This window comes from Sander lucioperca, chromosome 3 (genome assembly GCF_008315115.2).
Source record: "Sander lucioperca isolate FBNREF2018 chromosome 3, SLUC_FBN_1.2, whole genome shotgun sequence".
In the NCBI taxonomy this organism is placed as follows: Eukaryota; Metazoa; Chordata; class Actinopteri; order Perciformes; family Percidae; genus Sander; species Sander lucioperca.
The window spans coordinates 22004536-22021498 of record NC_050175.1 but is presented as its reverse complement, the minus strand read 5'-3'; the positions used below and the strand labels follow the sequence as shown (position 1 = coordinate 22021498).

Here is a 16963-nt window from a genome sequence, read left to right as displayed (position 1 = left end):
ACAAGATGGTTTCTGGCAAAAAGAGTGAAGACAGTGAGGGAAAAAAAACAGGGGATGTACGTTATAGGTTTTTTTTATGTGGTGATGAAGGTGATTCTTACTCTGTGGCAAACTGGTTCACCTGTACAGGTGTCAGGGGTACATTAAAGCCAGGATGAAGTCAGAGGAGAAGAGGAGGACTCGCTTTCACAGTGGACATGGTACTGTATATAGTGTGTGTGTGTGTGTGTGTGTGTGTGTGTGTGTGTGTGTGTGTGTGTGTGTGTGTGCATGTGCGTGTGCACGTGTGCATGTGTGTGTGTTTTCTCACACTGGTGAGCTTGCATTCGACAGACTGCATGTTCCAACTCCCAGGGCCTTGTTACAACACAAGTTCTACAAAGAGTGGTCACAGTTTGCCTCAGAATTTCAATTTTTTGATGCAGTTTTTTGTCACGATCCACCACTCACAGTATCTCATACACCTAATTATTGGATTGTGACAAAACTTGGGTAACCGCTGTTCCGTTAAAAGAATTACAGGATTGAACCAAGTGTGGTGTACAACTAGAGATAAAAACAGGGTTATTGATTGGCTCCATAGGGGAGGCGTGTCATTCTTTGGGAACAAAATGGTGTCCTGCAATTTACTAACATAGTTCAGTGAGAGCTCCTATAGGATTGGATCTGAGGCCTGCAGGGACACAAGTCTGGCTCCTGAGACTAATCTAACCATTCTATCATCTGTGGGCCTAATTTGGGAATTTGGGATTGATTCAAAGAATAACATGAAAGACTGAATGAAAATATTGTAACATGCTGACAAACCAATCCCTCCACAGACAAACACACAAACATATTTTGCATATCATCAGTCATCTAGTTTTCCTTGCAGCACACGACTGATAACGTTCTTGCCAATACAAACATGCATTCATTAACCCTTTTCTTCAAATATTATGATTTTTTTGTGTTTTTTTAATAGTTATAATCCTTGCCTTCCCCAGCCTTTTCTTGTTGTCTGTTCTTTGCTGTTGTGTGCTTTGCTGGCAGGTGATGCCAGCAGGCTCAACAAACTGTAGGAAAAGGCTTGTTCTATTATAGAGCTGAGCTTAGACGCCCTGGAGACAGAGGTAGAGTGTAGAATCCCAACTTGAATCTATCTCAGACGAAGCCTTCAACGCTCTACAATATGAGCTGACACAGCTATAAAGTACATTTAGTCCCCAGCTCATCTGCTCGAGGTGTACCAGGAGCTGCTTCAAGTTATCATTTGTGCCAGTCATCATGCTCAGTGCTCACTGCAGCAGCGTCCCCAGCCTCAGCCATTGAGGAGGATGCTGAAGCCTGGTTGCCTGCAGTGTCTTTATATGCTGCTCTTGGGCATTTTCTGAGCTCTTTTTTTTTCTGTTTTTCTCCATCCCTTGAAACATCACAGAAAAACCTTACAGTATAATAGAAGCAAATATACCATGAATTCTGGTCTCATACAGTTGAAGCAAGAATCAACGTCTGTCGCACAGCCTCAACATAAATTACATTATATGGTTCAGTATACCACAGGGCTGTGGTCCAAAGACAACGTGTTTATGCAGGCAAAACCATTCAAATGAAAGATTTCTTCTGCATTTTGAAAAAAATATGTAAAGTAAGTAGTGACAACAATGTGGTTCACAAAACAAACAGAAACAAAGAATGAGTAAGATAATGGGTAAGGGTGTTATACGTGTAGAGTAAAATGTGCGAAATTACAGTTGTGTTTAAAAAAAGTATTTTAAAATCTGGTGAGGGAACCTGTGGTTCAAAACTGCCATTACACTTTTGGGTTTTACTATATACGATTTAGTACTTTATTTCATCGTATTGCACAGGTGCTCATGTTATTGTGTCCATCTCTTGTATGTACAAAGGTAGAAATAATCTGATCTGCATGTGTACCATGTTTCTATTATTATTATTATTAGACTGTAAGAAGAGCTAACAGTGCCAACAAGCGTCCGTAAACCTGCGAATGTTCGCCATGGAAATTTCTGCAGATTATCAGTGCGTTTGCTGTGTGTGTGTGTGTGTGTGTGTGTGTGTGTGTGTCTCAAAGTTTAATTTTTTAATAAAAGTAAATATTGTATTCTCTTCCAGTCCCATTCTCTGGGATAAAGACCTATGTGGATCCAGACACGTATGAAGACCCCACTCAGGCGGTGGAGGAATTTGCCAAAGAGATAGACCCCTCATATATATGCATCGAGAGGGTGATTGGTGCAGGTAAAATGGATACACACATGTAAATACTGTATGTACACCAATGTATACAGGCTCATAATTATACTGTATACTGTACATGTGTTTCCTGTATTTATGGCAGGAACAGCACAGGTGTCACCTGTGTGCAAGAATAATACATAACTTCATATAATGCATGACTGCAAACCAGATAGAAGAGGTTATTTAGTGTGTGCCATTATCTTAATCTGGGTATTTCCTAAATTCCTATGTAGGATTACACAGGCATATTGTAGAAATGCCCTAGTGACGGTTGCCTAGCACCTGATAGAGAAATGGTCCCATTTAATGTTGATTAACATTTTTATTTTAGAAGAAATGTTAAACCTTGTAAAGTTTGAATTAAATTGTTTTACAGTCCCTCTTAGCAAGCTCATTTTAAAGTAGTATATAGCATGATACCTTAGGTGCAAAGCCAGTGCTGCTGACTATGAATAATAATGTTTGATGGTTCATTAAATCGAACAGATTGTGTCTGCTATTTAGCCCATGAGTAATTATGAAGGTGCCTCCCATGTGCCTATTTTCTGTAGCATGGGCTCCATCTGGTGGAGTCAGTGTGTACTTCCAGATGTTTAAATGACAAGGCAACTGCAGTCTACTGTTGTGTGTTTACACATTTCTCTCGTTTCAATTACAGGTTTTAATTAACTTACCAACTGTGAATCATAATGTTTATTTTACCTGATTTCTTTAAGCAAAAACATACATTTATACTTTACAAAGAAGAGGAAATAATGATAAATTATATGGGCACTGAATGTATGCATTGTTTTTATTATTTCATTGAGTTGCAGTAAAAGTACAACTATTGGGAATACGTCTTATGATGTATGAAAGATAGTGCACCCTTTTATGTATTGTGTTGTTTTGACAGGTGAATTTGGAGAAGTCTGTTGTGGTCGGTTGCGCATACCTGGAAGGATGGACATCGCTGTGGCAATAAAGACACTTAAAGGTGGCTACGTGGAACAACAGAGGCGAGACTTTTTGCGTGAGGCTTCAATCATGGGACAGTTTGACAACCCCAACATCATCAGGCTGGAGGGAGTGGTTACTAGGAGTAAGCTCTATATGTGTATCTGTCTGTGCTCTTCTCTTCAGCATCAGTTCACTACATTCTTTACTTTAGTCTCTTTTCTCTGTTGCTCATTGAAATCCTGTCTTTTACCTTTTTCCTCAGGCAGACCAGTAATGATAGTCGTTGAATACATGGAAAATGGAGCACTTGATTCTTTCCTCCGGGTGAGAGGAAGACATGTTCACAGATGTTCACCTGTTTCCTAAAGAAATATTGTCCTCCATATATCACATGTTTGTCCTCTCTCTTTCTCTCTCTTTCTCGCTCTCACAACCATACCAGGCACGTGACGGGCAGTTCACAGTGCTCCAGCTGGTTGGCATGCTGCGCGGCATCGCAGTAGGCATGACCTATCTTTCAGATATGGGTTACATTCACAGAGACATCGCCGCTCGTAACATCTTGGTGGATGAAAACTTGGTGTGTAAGGTGTCTGATTTTGGCATGTCCAGAGTCCTCGAAGATGATGAACCTGAAGCAGCCTACACTGCTACAGTAAGTGTAGATCTAATAGTTACTGCAGGATATTACAATCTGACAGACTGACTTAACCAAGCTTATTTTGTGTTGTTGTTGTTGTTTTTGTGTCAGGGAGGAAAGATACCAATTCGCTGGACGGCACCAGAGTCTATTGCTTATGGAAAATTTTCCACAGTTAGTGATGTATGGAGCTATGGCATTGTCATGTGGGAAGTGATGTCATATGGCGAGAGGCCCTACTGGGAGATGTCCAATCAAGATGTAAGCTGCTGATCACATTAAAACTCCATAACCACTAAAGCATGGTCAACACAAAAAGCATTTGCATTTGTATTTAACTTATTGATGTTGATGATCTTAGGTCATTTTATCAATTGAAGAAGGATACCGTCTCCCAGCACCAATGGGCTGCCCTGTGACACTGCACCAGTTGATGTTGCACTGCTGGCAGAAGGAGGCTAACCAGCGCCCACGCTTCAACAATGTCCTTTCTTTCCTGGACAAACTCATAATTAATCCCAGTAGTCTGCTCACTCTGGTGAATGATGTACAGAGGTAAGTATCAATATGACACTTTGTAAATGGATTGCATGTTTTAGCCCTCTAACATTAAGTTGCGTAAACACTATCTAAAGCATACTGTACAGTTTTATGGTTTTCCTACCTTCCAGGCAGCCATTACTTTCCATTTCTGTAGGGGAATGATAATCATCTTGCACAGACTTAAAACTTGTTTAAGATACTGTAGGTAAGCCACACAGTCAAAATCTATTTAGCTTAGATATGAACAGTCATCACTGCATGATAATGCAGTAATTAAAATAAGAGAGTGAAAAATACTTAATAAATATAAATATACTTCAGGTGCTTATTAGAAGTTTCAAAATGTAAAGTTTGATTGTCAGCTCCCTCATAGCATTGTATTCATGTATCTATTTATGTGCTATTTGTTAGAATATCAAACCCAGAGGAAAAACATTAAGCGAGCGTGGACATCTTGTTTATCATTCTTTACAATAATAATGTAGTTTTCACAATAAATCTGTAATATTGACTGGGATGGATTACTAATTTGATGCTAATTTCTGCAAGTTGATTTTCATACAAGACCTCATACAGTAAATTGAAACCAATTTTATTTAAGGCAGGTTAGGGTATGTGTTGGAAAATAATTAGTGAATATTATTTCCGTCTACTGTATACAGTTTGTCATTGAAAACCACTGCCACGGTAATTCAAAGAATATTTAATATTCAGATCAACAATATGCTAACTTGTCTCTTGTCTCGTTTGTTTGTCTCAGTTACCCTGACTCCCCAGAGGACATGCCAGACTACCCTCTTTTCATTTCTATTGGCGACTGGCTTGACTCCATCAAAATGAGCCAGTATAAGAACAACTTCCTTACAGCAGGATACACAACACTGGATTCCATTTCCACCATGAGTATAGAGTGAGTGAAGCCAAATTACACAGAGTGCAGCTACAGTACGGTATCAAAAGCACACTAAAAGGAAACAAGCATCAAAGGAACAGAACAATTGTGAAATTGTAATAAAATTGATTCCACTATTAAGCTTTGACAAGAAATTATCTGGCTGTATGTATGTGTAACTATATCACTACAACTACTACAACAGTAGTATTACAGTATTTGTCCTTATATTCTAAATATGGTTATAGTTCATACTATCAAGTTTTCCCAATGTGCTCGTTGCAGGTATTCTAGTGACCATTTCTAAGTCTGATCTAAATTGTTTTCTCTCCTGTTTGTCTGACTTAAGAACAGATTTTGCAACAATAGGTGCCTTCAAAAAAAATGTAATGCTTGGAGGATCATTTTTCTAAGTTCCTTGTTTTTCCTTTTGTGAAAACAGGCAGAAAATAAAGTTTTGGCAGGTGATATTTTGTTGTTGAAGTCAGGATCAGTGTGTGTTGTGCACCACTTCCCCTTGATCTAAATAGGACTAAAAGCATTCATGTTTTCTCCATGTGAGTTACTTTCTCCATGCACTCTAAACTCTGCTGTTCACCTTTAGTTGAAATCGCAAAATCAATCTCATACGTCGTTGACAAATAAGAATTGTTCCTTTTTGAAAAATTAAAACTCAGATGGAAGAAAAGATGAATGCTTTTGGTCTTTTTTAGAACACAGGGTAGTGGTGCATTTCAGCCTCTTGTGGCCAAAATTAGTATTACAACAACAACAACAACAACAACAACAATTTTAACTTTGAAATATTATCCTGGCAAAATCTTTTTTAACTGTACTTAAGTTATAAACACATGAGAGAATGTAGTTTTAGATCAGAATTAGAAAAGGGATCACCAGATGTTAAAAAAATTCTAACTTGCCACGTTTACAATTTTATTGCATGTTTGTCATGATGTACAAGTAGGTCTGCTGTTCTTATGAAACTAATTCAAAACTGTAAATCTTCTTTTCCCCTTTAGCGACATCAGGCGTATCGGGATCTGTTTGATTGGCCACCAGAGGAGAATCATAAGCAGCATACAGTCTCTTCGCCTGCAGCTTCACCACATCCAACAGAGCGGCTTTCAAGTGTAAGAACTTCGCACAAAGACAGACTGTGTACACACTGAGTCGGAAACCACTCAGACTTCCTTGGCATCCTCACTCAACTAATTGCACAAGCACCAGACTGTTAGGTGTAGCACACGCTGCTCATGCGAGAGCGGTCTGCTGCTAGACACACATGTGGTCTAGTTAATACACATTCATCATCTTATGGATCATTATCAATACAGCCTCCACAACAACCAACCTCTGTCAGCATTGGCCAAATGCGGTCTCTTTATTATCTCAGCAACTACTAGCATTCACTTGAATTTAGGACTTATTTTCTTTAGTGTCTATTCAAGTGTTCACCAATACCTCTTCTCTTTCCAAGTGACAATCCAATGGTTTCTATTGACTTTGAATGGTCTCAAGTCAGTTACCTCAAGACCAGAGAAGATGTGGATAGGACAGAAGGTATGGTAATGAATGGTACAGTATGCGATTTTAATAACAACCTTTCCGACTGGTTAATAAAACAATTCACCAGAAATAAAGATTGACAGAATGGTAAATACAATCATGTTTTTTTGAACTGAAGACCACTGAATGTCAAAACATTTTATAGAAATGTACGTTCTATCCTCATGATAATGCAGTATGTCTTGTAGAAAAAGTCTTGTGAAAGTTGTATGTTTTAATCAGTATGTTTGTTCCTTAATAAACAACCCTATTTTAATAGTTTGTTTTCTCTCAGACTTTAACCACCCCAGGCTAGAACATCTACTGTAGCTCTCTTCAAAGCAGGCTGATAAATGCTCACACACACACACACACACACACACACACACACACACACACACACACAGGTATCCATGGATGCACACACGCTCTCTCAAACACACACATGCACAATAACAGGGGCCTCTTAATTGTCACTCAAGAGACTGACACGTTTTCTGGACATGAAGAATTGTCAGGTGAGTTTGTCAAACGAGTGCTTATGGTAGGTTATAGATGAAAGGCATACAGACCTTAAAGAGTAAAGTAATGTGCTATACTGCTTCTGTCATTTTATTTTTTACAAAGGCATTTGATTTTTCTACGTATTGTCTATATTTAGGGCTGGGTTAAAACAAAATCCAATACCGATACCGGTTCCTGAACGGTAATTTTTTCGATACCAATTTTATAAAATCCATTTTACCAAAAATCAATTACAACCTTAAGTTCCAATTTTTCAGCTCCTTTACACCTATGTGATGCACACTAGTCAAGCCTCTCATAATACAACATCACACACACGTGAGCCCCGTCTCTCTGTGCGTAGCGTTTTCCCTGCCTCTATGACTTGTAGCTTTAGACAGCCACTCATAAGCATTATTAGATCTTGGTACACGAATGCTTATTGGCTCACTGATGCTGCTGAGATTTACTCAAGTATTGAAATTTGGTAATCAATGACAAGGCATTTTTTGATATTATAGAGGCAGTTCGGTCCAGTAGTAAGTATTGAAGTTCAGTACACATATCTTTATTTCACTATAATTGTCCATAGGGATTTGTATAATTAACACACAAATGCAACTGCAGAGATAACACAAAAACTGATAAAATGAGTAAATACAAGTAGAAAATGTGAATAAATTGAAGTGGGGTGGATTCACAATTGGGTAAAGCCCCATTATAGTACTCAACATAACAATTACTTTTTAAATGTTAACCTCATAAGCCTAAGAAATGTTATATATAAATTATATAAATAATTTGTTTTATTTTATTTATGTTTTGTCGGTAATCTTTGTTTTTGTTTTTTTGTTGTTTTTCATATATTCCTCCTTTATTCTACAGTACCAAATAGAAGGAAGCCTTGTGGCCTGCAGGTGCCAGCCTTGAGTCACAGAGTGATAGAGAAATATATCTCTATGGCTCTGTTCTCTTAATACATCCATGCTCTGCACCAGCACACTGGTCTCCCAGCAACACGGTGTAAACAACGAGCATGAGAGAGAGTAGAAGAGAAATGAATGAAACACTGGTTTGACCCTGGTCATTAATGAGCTAGCGTTAAGTGCATCCTGGAAGCAAAACCCCAAGGCTAAACTACAGGTAACCCAGCTCTGCAAAACAGTTTGGTAAAGGATAATACAAGCTAGCTAACGTTAGCGGTATCGTCACCAGCTATCGTATTAACCTTAACTGTAACGCTATAATGTTAAGCGTGTTGAAACACGTTTAACGTTATCTTACTTCATGCTGTCTCGTGTTTGTGGCTGTCTTGTAAAAGTGGTGACATGAAGTGCTGCAGAGGAATTGCCTAACGTTAGCTAGTTACTGCCCATGTAATCCCAACAAACTAAAGTAATTAACCTAGCTAGCGGCTAAACGTTAGCTAAGGCTAGCTAGCAACAGTAACAACAGGAGATTAACTAGCTAGCTAAATAGCTGAATGTTAATTACGTTAGAACCTAGTAAGAGCCAAGGAATCTTAGAAAGAAGGAAGAGCCAGTAGTATTCTGACGTTAGCTACATGAGTTTGTTTGTAATAGAGCATCTTTGTTAACGATAACTAACCAACCATCAAACTGTTAGTGATATTTAATAATATACTGTTTATTCAGGAGGGCTAACGTTAGCCAGCTATATAATGTGTATTATATATTATTACCTATATGTTCCATCTTTCTAAGATTCCTTGGTAAGAGCTCTCTGTGCACGTTAGCTCAAGCTAAAATGTATGTGTTGATAGCTGTTGCTATCTATGTTGCTTATGTCTATGTTCTATGTCTTAAATGGTCTCAGAGAAACGTTTACGTTAGGAAAAAAATTTAATGAAAGGTACAATCAATCAATCAAAACAAAAGTCCTTTCACTTATAATTGCACACTAGGTTTGCCTCAAAGAAACAAAAGTAAATAAGACGATACGCCGAATTAATCATTTCAAATAAGTAAAATGAAACATCACGTTTTATGGTTGTTATGAGGCCGTGTTGGGTGCATGTAACTATACTGTATTAGCCTAACCCTTGTGTTGTCTTCCCTTCAACCTTGAAAAAAACACATTTTTTCTGACATTTTTGACGCCTTTTTTTCACAATTTGTTTTTTCTTTTTCCAGCGTTTTAAATTTTTAAATTTGTCTTCTACACATTTTCAGCGCTTATTTCTACGTCCCATATTTTCTGATATAAAACAAAAATTTAAAACGGGTCAATGTGACCCGAAGTCAACACAATTAATGTGGGGCATCTACTGCAGATCACAAATAGGAGCTCAGTGCACATAGAGCTTTTACCCAAAGCAAGAAGTCAGAAAAAATATTGGTGTGAAAGTGCAGAACTATTGCTCTCTGGTAACTGCGTCAACAGAGGTGCTGATGTAAACCTCTATAAGACAACTGAACTGCAATCTGTGGAAGAGATGCTGTTACCATCTAACTGTTGAGTATGTATGACCTTTTTCTTGTAGAGGTGACAGGCAGCTGGTGGTTGCTGGCTAGCCAATGGGGCTGTTTGACAGGTTGGCAGGATGGCTGGGGTTGAAGAAGGAGGTGAATGTGCTGTGTCTTGGTCTGGACAACAGTGGAAAAACCACCATCATCAACCAACTTAAGCCCTCTAATGTAGGTCTACCTAATGCTTTCTACAGTGATGTTGCAAAATAAAGTAGCATTGTAAAGAGTTTCTGACATAACTAATGTACAAATGTTATTCGCTCACAGATGCACGTTATATTTCTGTTTCTAATAAATTAGTGATTACAGGAGTTGTACAAGTACATTTCCAGGATAATTGCCTGACATCCGCTTCCGCTCTGTGTGTTGCTGTTCTCAAAATCGTGCAATAAGGCAGGCCTGCTTGGTTATTTCGGGGAATGATTGTAAAGATTTACAAAGGATGTGTTTACGGCATTTACTATCTAACTGGGACGTTTTGGGACAGATTGGTGGGGATTACTATGGACAAAGTATACACAGCGTTGCACTGGTAAGAGCAAATTATGCTTAACCATGTATCCAGCTAATTGAAATACTTCATGTAACTGTATTGTGTGAACAGTTAACTTCATTTAATATTGTATGTGCCGTTTTTTTTTTTTTTTTTTCGGGTGCAAGTGTTCCACCAGAACAAGTTCCTTCCCAAGACTATTTTGCAGAGCCAACGTCTCTGCATCCAGAGCTTAGCGCCACCCAAGACGATTGAGATTGGTTTAAAGAAATGGAAACAACCCAGAGCGTTTTTTTTTCTTCTCCTATCCTAGAATGTATCTGTGGTGTAGCCAGACCTTACTCCACAGCGCTGTGGAGATAGATCTGGCAATGTGAGACTAACTGGCAAGGAATTTAGGACATGTTGCTAATGTGTACTTCTTAATTAGGTTTTTATTTACAATATGCTGCATTTGTCTTTCAGGCCCAGGCACAAGACATCGTCCCAACCATTGGCTTCAGCATAGAGAAGTTTAAGACATCCAGGTAGCTGTTCATCATAAAACAACAATGTGTTGGACATTTAATAATATTGGTAGTCCAAAAAATTGAATGTCATCTTCTAATAGTTGCATATTTCTGTTTTAAGTCAATTCGTATAATGTTGGAGCTATTCGGATATATTACGCAATGTTTTTTTCAACCCTATACAATCGCACTGAGCACATAAATGTTTTCTCTCTTCTCTTCTCTTCTCTTCTCGTAGTCTTTCCTTCACAGTGTTTGACATGTCTGGTCAAGGCAGATACAGAAACCTTTGGGAACACTACTACAAGTGAGTTTGCCAGTGCTACAAAAAACACCAATCCTATTTGCCGTTTGATATACATACTAATTCCTGTGATCGCTTTGTATTTCTCAGGGAAGGCCAGGCTATCATATTTGTCATTGATAGTGCAGACAAACTGAGGATGGTAGTAGCCAAAGAAGAACTGGACACATTACTAAACCATTCTGGTATGCTCATGTATATTTAACATGATTCTTGAACTTGGGTTTGAATCCCAGCCGTTGTGTCTGTTTCATGGGCTATTTTCAGTCTAAACTGTGCCCAATGCAAAGGCGGGTGTTACTGTTTTTGGAAAATAAGCACACGTTTTGTTTTTGCCAGTAACATATTTTCTATATTTTTTCAAGTTGTTTTGGTTTCACAATATTGTTTCTCATTAGTAGAACTGACATCACCCCTCTCACTCTCACTACAGATATTAAACACAGGAGGATCCCCATTCTGTTCTTTGCTAACAAGATGGATGTCAGGGATGCTCTGTCTTCTGTCAAGGTCTCACAGCTGCTCTGTTTGGAGAACATCAAAGACAAACCCTGGCACATCTGGTATGAACATACATGCATACTTCTTCTATCTTAGTATGCCAGGATATGAAAAAGTATTTAAAGTTTTTTTGCTTTTTGTAATATGATGTGTTGATTTGTTTCAGTGCCACTGATGCTCTGAAAGGAGAAGGTTTACAGGAGGGAGTCGACTGGTTACAAGGTATGATGAGATATTAAATCACCTTTCACCTACATTTTATACGTTCGGTTAAAAAAAACCTTTCCATATAAGAAATGTTGAGTTTGTCTATAGAAGCAGGATAACAGGAACAAAGCACCTGCCACGGTTTGTCTTACATAAATTCATCTTTGCTAAGCTAGCAATTTGATTGTACCTGGATATGATACTATTTTATTTAATGGTCATTTATAGATAAACTAAAATGATGTGATGGACTTACATTATTTTACAACTTCAAGATTAACATTAGCCACCTAGTGAAGACATGGCCGCTGTTAATTAGAAGCAAGAACCTTACAGACCATTTTCCAAATCTACAGTGCATTTTATGTATTTTTGTATTTATACTTTAATGGAAACTCCCATTAATTGGCCTATTAGTTTGTTGTTGGATGGTGTAGTTTAGGTGGATACAAGAACACATTTATATTTCCATTACAGTTACCGGTAATTATTTTTTTATCTTCATTTCAAGCCTTAACAAACCGTTTCCCAGTCAATCCTACAAATGTGTAGAAGTTGAAAAAGTCTTTGTTTTTAGCCACATTGTGTTTGTTTTAATGCATTAATCTGTGTACGACATAACAAAAATGTAGTCTCTCTGTTCCACCACGTCAACATCCTTTTCTTTTCTTTTTATTATGTTTAACGCTCTCACTCAAATCCTTCTATAGATCAAATTATGCAGTGAGTACTGGGTGTTTAATAAGTGTTGTGTTATTTTTTTTTGTGTTGCTGCGTAGCTGTAAAAGATTTTATTTAACCACGTTAACTGTGTTATTGTGACTTGAGTCTTAAAGTAGCTGAGTGAACCCCAAGGTTTTCTGAACTAACAGTACAGTACGTCTTAAACTCATCACCAATCAGCTTCCCATTGCATCTACTGAATCGGGGGTCCCCCAATAAGGGTGGTGCTGATGTCCTATATCAAATTCATAAAGCAGTACTCCACCTGAAGTCTATCTCTTGAGTATGAATGCTCAAGTTTCAAGGCTTGAAAGGTGGCTCTGAAAGGTTTATAGCTTTGTTGCGATTGAAAATCAGTTTAAATTTGCAGCATTTACATGGAGTCAAAACATCCATCCGCTGTTGATCCACTTGCTCAGTATGTTGGTTCCTTCCATTATGAGAGACAGTGATACATACATTTTACACCGATTATTTAAATTATTATTATTGTTTTTTACATAACTTGCTCTACATTTTGCTGATGAACTGCTTTTCTCACATTTTTCCAGATCAAATCAAAACAATGAGAACGTGAGGGCATGAGGATGGATGCGCCAGAAGTAGCAGCATTCGTGGAACTCTTTTGTGAAAGATGAGTTGAGCCAGTTTTCAGAGGATAGCGATGTTTTAAATTGCGTATTTAGCTGGTCCTTGGGTGCGTGTCGATTCGTTTGAAAAATGAGTATGTGATTTGATTTTTCTAGAACCAGTAAAATAGTAAAAATGCATCCAGCGACAGTGCTGAGTCATTGAGAAACACACAACATTGGCAACTGTAACACATTTATTTTGGGTAGATTCTTACTTCTCAATGCAAGTGTTATGAATTTAAAGCTATTGTGCGTAGTTTCTTGTCTCCCCCATGAGGAATTCTAAGTAACGACAACAACACTGTCGGCGCGTCCACACGATACAAGCCTCCCGTGATCACGCACGCGCCCCCACCCCTCCTCCACGCAGTTGCTAGTAGCCACGGAGGACACGGAGGATTAAATAAACATGATGGACTCTTCAGAAGAGGTCATTATCTTCACTGGAGCTTCTGCGCGTGAAAGTCACCGGACGACACAATCTTGTGAACATAGTCATACAGAGAAATACAGAGAGAGTTGTGTGGAGCTGATAGATTAGCTTTGTAGCAACTCATTTGGCAATGGCTTCAATGTAACGGACGTTCATTAATATCAAAAAGGTTACGCACTAAAGCTTTAAACTGATAAAAACAGCTGTCTGAAATTATGGAAGATTCTATTTTCCACTGCACGCTTACAGCAGGGGATAAATGCTCTGACCTGCAATTTTATGGCCACTGCTTGAGAGCAGGTGACAGTCTTTGTCAAGCCTCCATGCATCAGATATAATTCTAAATATATTTTGGCAGTAATGTAAAGTACTAGCCTGACAAGCCAGACCCACATCAAGATGTTGGGTCTGGGAACTCACCATTGGCAGGGCTCAATCCGAGGGGCAGGATAAACGGTTGTCGTTCAAATTCCCTCTGCACTCTTAGCCAAACCAGAGCAACGCTAGTTGATAGATTAAACTTTTGCCGTATCCGGTCAGCAAAACTCCGAACACATCTTCCTTTTTTAAGAATGACTTCAGTGCTTAACTCCAAGTCCTTCAGAGTCGCAGCCAAAGCCGATTCGAAAGACCGCTGTTCGCCAGCAGCAGCAGCCATCTTTTTTGTTTTCAAATAGCAGGGAATTCACGTGGAAACCGTCGCAACTCTGCCGTCCTTATGTTAAGCCCACCCACCGACTCTATACACGACGTGATTGGCCTGACCAGAATTTGGTTTTTCCAGCTTGTAAGCCAACGGAGAGTTGCTAGACTGACCCTGGCTGCAAATTCCATTTGCTGATGTTAGGGTGCGTCTAGATTTCTAGGCTAGTAAAGTACTATGTAATGGGCTAATACATAAAAAAACGACCTGTAAGGAAGGTCCTTTAGAAATTGTTTTCACCTCTGAAATATGCCAAATGCATCTCTCCCAGGGCCTCTGTAGATACATTATTATTTGTGTTTAAAGCATCCCAACAGTTAACTATGATTTACTTCAGCGAACTGTCATGCATTACTCTGCACATCGCCTTTCTCAAACTTGTATATTGGGCCATCTCACTGTCACATTACTTAGTCACTTGCTTCAGATAATATTTCATGCAGCTCTGCTCATGTTAGATTAATGTTGCTCTTTTTTTGAGTAGCTGTGGAAATATATTTTGCCTACTGAAGATGAAATGTTTTCCAGGACCCAGTAGATTTTGTCGTATACATTGTTACTCGTGGCTAAGTCTACATGTATTGTTAACTTAGTTGTAACAAATGATTGTCGTAAAGTGAATGTCAAGGTAATTAGTTTGCTTAAAAATCAAAACTTGTCTTTACGAAGCTATTTTTCAACCAGTGTTTTTATCTTTGCCTTATTTCATTGCTCAAAGGGAAAAACGGCGTCATATAATTTACTTATCCTGCTTCAGTGATTCAAAGGCAGACTACTGAAAAGAAAATTCATTTGTCCAGTCAGTTTTTAATGCAAGCCTTTGATCCTCTTCTTTAGTCTCTGACTGAAAAGCTTGCATCAAAAACAATGTCTGAACAGATCAGACTTTGGGGTTGCTTTTTAGTTTTTGTGCATCACCTCAACAAACCTGTATAGCAAGTGAGAGGTAATACGCTGACAACTGACAAGAATGTTTGATAAAACATTTAAAATAATAGTGTTTTTATTTGATATACTTTTTGCTTTCATAAAAGTATCATCTGTTAACTGTTAATTTTCAGTACTACAAATATAAATTTCGGAAACTACAAAAAGGCCTTGTGACACTTGTAACAGGGTACAATCACTAAAGATCACTAATGGGGGTCCTTACAGTCCTGTTCCCTTTCAGGGCTGTACCATACACCATTGTTTGGTTTACATTAAGACAGGATTTTGTTCATGGTTTAAAATATTAACTGTAGAATGTATTACCAGAGTGTATGGGGAAGATAGGACAAAACAATTATTTCTTCTATTAGTTTTTGTGAATTTAGTTCTTGAAGTTATGAATGAATTAAAGGTCAATTCGTGGTTAGTCAGGCCATTTCAACAAATTTACAACCAATGGAAACTTCACAGATACAAGAAAAACAATCATTCAATTTGTCATGTACTTCATTTTAGCTTAAAGACAAGAAACACAAGCTACAAAGTCAGCTTTTGTTGCTATCAGGGTTTTAAATGGTTACATCCTGAAAGTTGAATTGTTGTACTGTAGTGTTTCCGTTGCAAGGAGACATTTCCAGTGGAAATTGGTCCATGTGTTACTTTCAGCCCACTCATATTAGTGTCCCTGTTTAGACCACTGGAGGACGCCCCAGTACAAAATATTCACATTCTTCTCATAGTGGCTTTAAGGACACCATATTGATTTTGTAATATATTGTCTATTTCTAACTGTAAGACATTTCAGAGTGATGATTTACTGGGACAGGTTTCATATCCTTCGGCCACCAAGGGGTCCTTGTGAGATCTTGTTTCATATCCTGCAGACATCTATTTCAAAACAAAGACCCTCTGAGCACAAGTTCACTTTAGCATCAGAGACGTAATATAGATAGTTATCAATTGAGCTCTATGTACGTTGTTTATTACATTGTATGTGTATATTTTCAAAGAATAAATGCTGTGAAAAATTAATACTGTTTCATGATTTGGGAAAAAATGTCACTGTGGTGGCTTCATACAGTATGTGACTCATGTTATCTTCTCTCTCTTTCTGTGTGTGTGTGTGTGTGTGTGTGTGTGTGTGTGTGTGTGTGTGTGTCTCTCTCTCTGTCGCTCTCTCTGTCTATCTCTCAAACATCTTCAGCGCTGCCAGCAACAGCTGCTCATTAAACCTTGAGTCCTTGAGCACCGAAGAATTTATTTGGTTGAACATAAACATTCATTTATGTTAATTAAGTTATGAGGATTTATGTTATTCTTTGCAGCACACCAGTTTATTTGTGTAAGTTGTTTGAATCTATATGTTGACATAATGACACAATTAAGGAAAATGCGTATGCAGTTACTGTAGTTACCATCAATCCACAAACACGGAGAGGCTCAGCTTCAGTTTGGCTTGAAGAAAGTGTCAAGGTCATGTGGCAGCCATCTGTCAAACATGCAGTTAGAAACCTTTCCAGCTCTCTCCCGGATGTTTCCGCATCAGTAGCACACAGAATCACTGGTCTGATGTCAAACTAAATCCAATCAAGTCATGTTCCAATTACTGAACTTTTCAAATAGTTTTAATTTGTAAATTTGTGTTTGGTAGAACATACTGTTGACCCTTTCAAGCAATCAAACACCTGAGCCTCAGCCCAAATAACTTCTCCTTCCTGTGTGTGTGTGTGTGTGT

The 16963-nt window shown here is 38.3% G+C and overlaps 2 protein-coding genes across 5 annotated transcripts in view; both read left to right on the top strand.

Annotated features, from left to right (window-relative positions):
• Window positions 1–7077, top strand: part of LOC116067770 (ephrin type-A receptor 6-like) — a 69421-nt gene extending 62344 nt beyond the window's left edge. For 2 of the 3 annotated variants that reach the window (XM_031324342.2, XM_031324344.2), the window contains 8 exons: window positions 130–200; window positions 2116–2241; window positions 3137–3504; window positions 3623–3835; window positions 3932–4081; window positions 4182–4375; window positions 5124–5273; window positions 6275–7077. In XM_031324342.2, coding sequence (XP_031180202.1) covers window positions 130–200; window positions 2116–2241; window positions 3137–3504; window positions 3623–3835; window positions 3932–4081; window positions 4182–4375; window positions 5124–5273; window positions 6275–6389 — 1387 coding nt within the window. In that variant the 3' untranslated portion in view covers window positions 6390–7077. The remainder of the gene's footprint in view (window positions 1–129; window positions 201–2115; window positions 2242–3136; window positions 3505–3622; window positions 3836–3931; window positions 4082–4181; window positions 4376–5123; window positions 5274–6274) is intronic. The other variant, XM_031324343.2, reaches the window with a different exon arrangement.
• Window positions 7078–8280: 1203 nt separating this feature from the next.
• On the top strand, window positions 8281–13300 carry arl6 (ADP-ribosylation factor-like 6). 2 transcript variants are annotated; one of them, XM_031324346.2, is made up of 9 exons: window positions 8281–8447; window positions 9808–9961; window positions 10752–10813; window positions 11034–11102; window positions 11190–11284; window positions 11533–11662; window positions 11767–11822; window positions 12518–12530; window positions 13082–13300. In XM_031324346.2, exons 2-9 carry the CDS (start codon window positions 9842–9844, stop codon window positions 13113–13115), a joined length of 579 nt encoding a protein of 192 aa, XP_031180206.1. In that variant the 5' UTR covers window positions 8281–8447; window positions 9808–9841; the 3' UTR covers window positions 13116–13300. The 2 variants fall into 2 exon arrangements, with proteins under 2 accessions (XP_031180206.1, XP_031180207.1); XM_031324347.2 differs by lacking the exon at window positions 12518–12530.
• The last annotated feature ends 3663 nt before the right edge of the window (window positions 13301–16963 follow it).

Excerpts from the sequence above, each read along its gene's own strand:
- arl6 (XM_031324346.2), top strand. The coding sequence starts at position 9,842 with ATGGGGCTGTTTGACAGGTTGGCAGGATGGCTGGGGTTGAAGAAGGAG. Across the intron at positions 11,103-11,189 it reads CTTTGGGAACACTACTACAA|GGAAGGCCAGGCTATCATAT; the intron begins GTGAGTTTGCCA and ends TGTATTTCTCAG. Across the intron at positions 11,285-11,532 it reads CACATTACTAAACCATTCTG|ATATTAAACACAGGAGGATC; the intron begins GTATGCTCATGT and ends CTCTCACTACAG.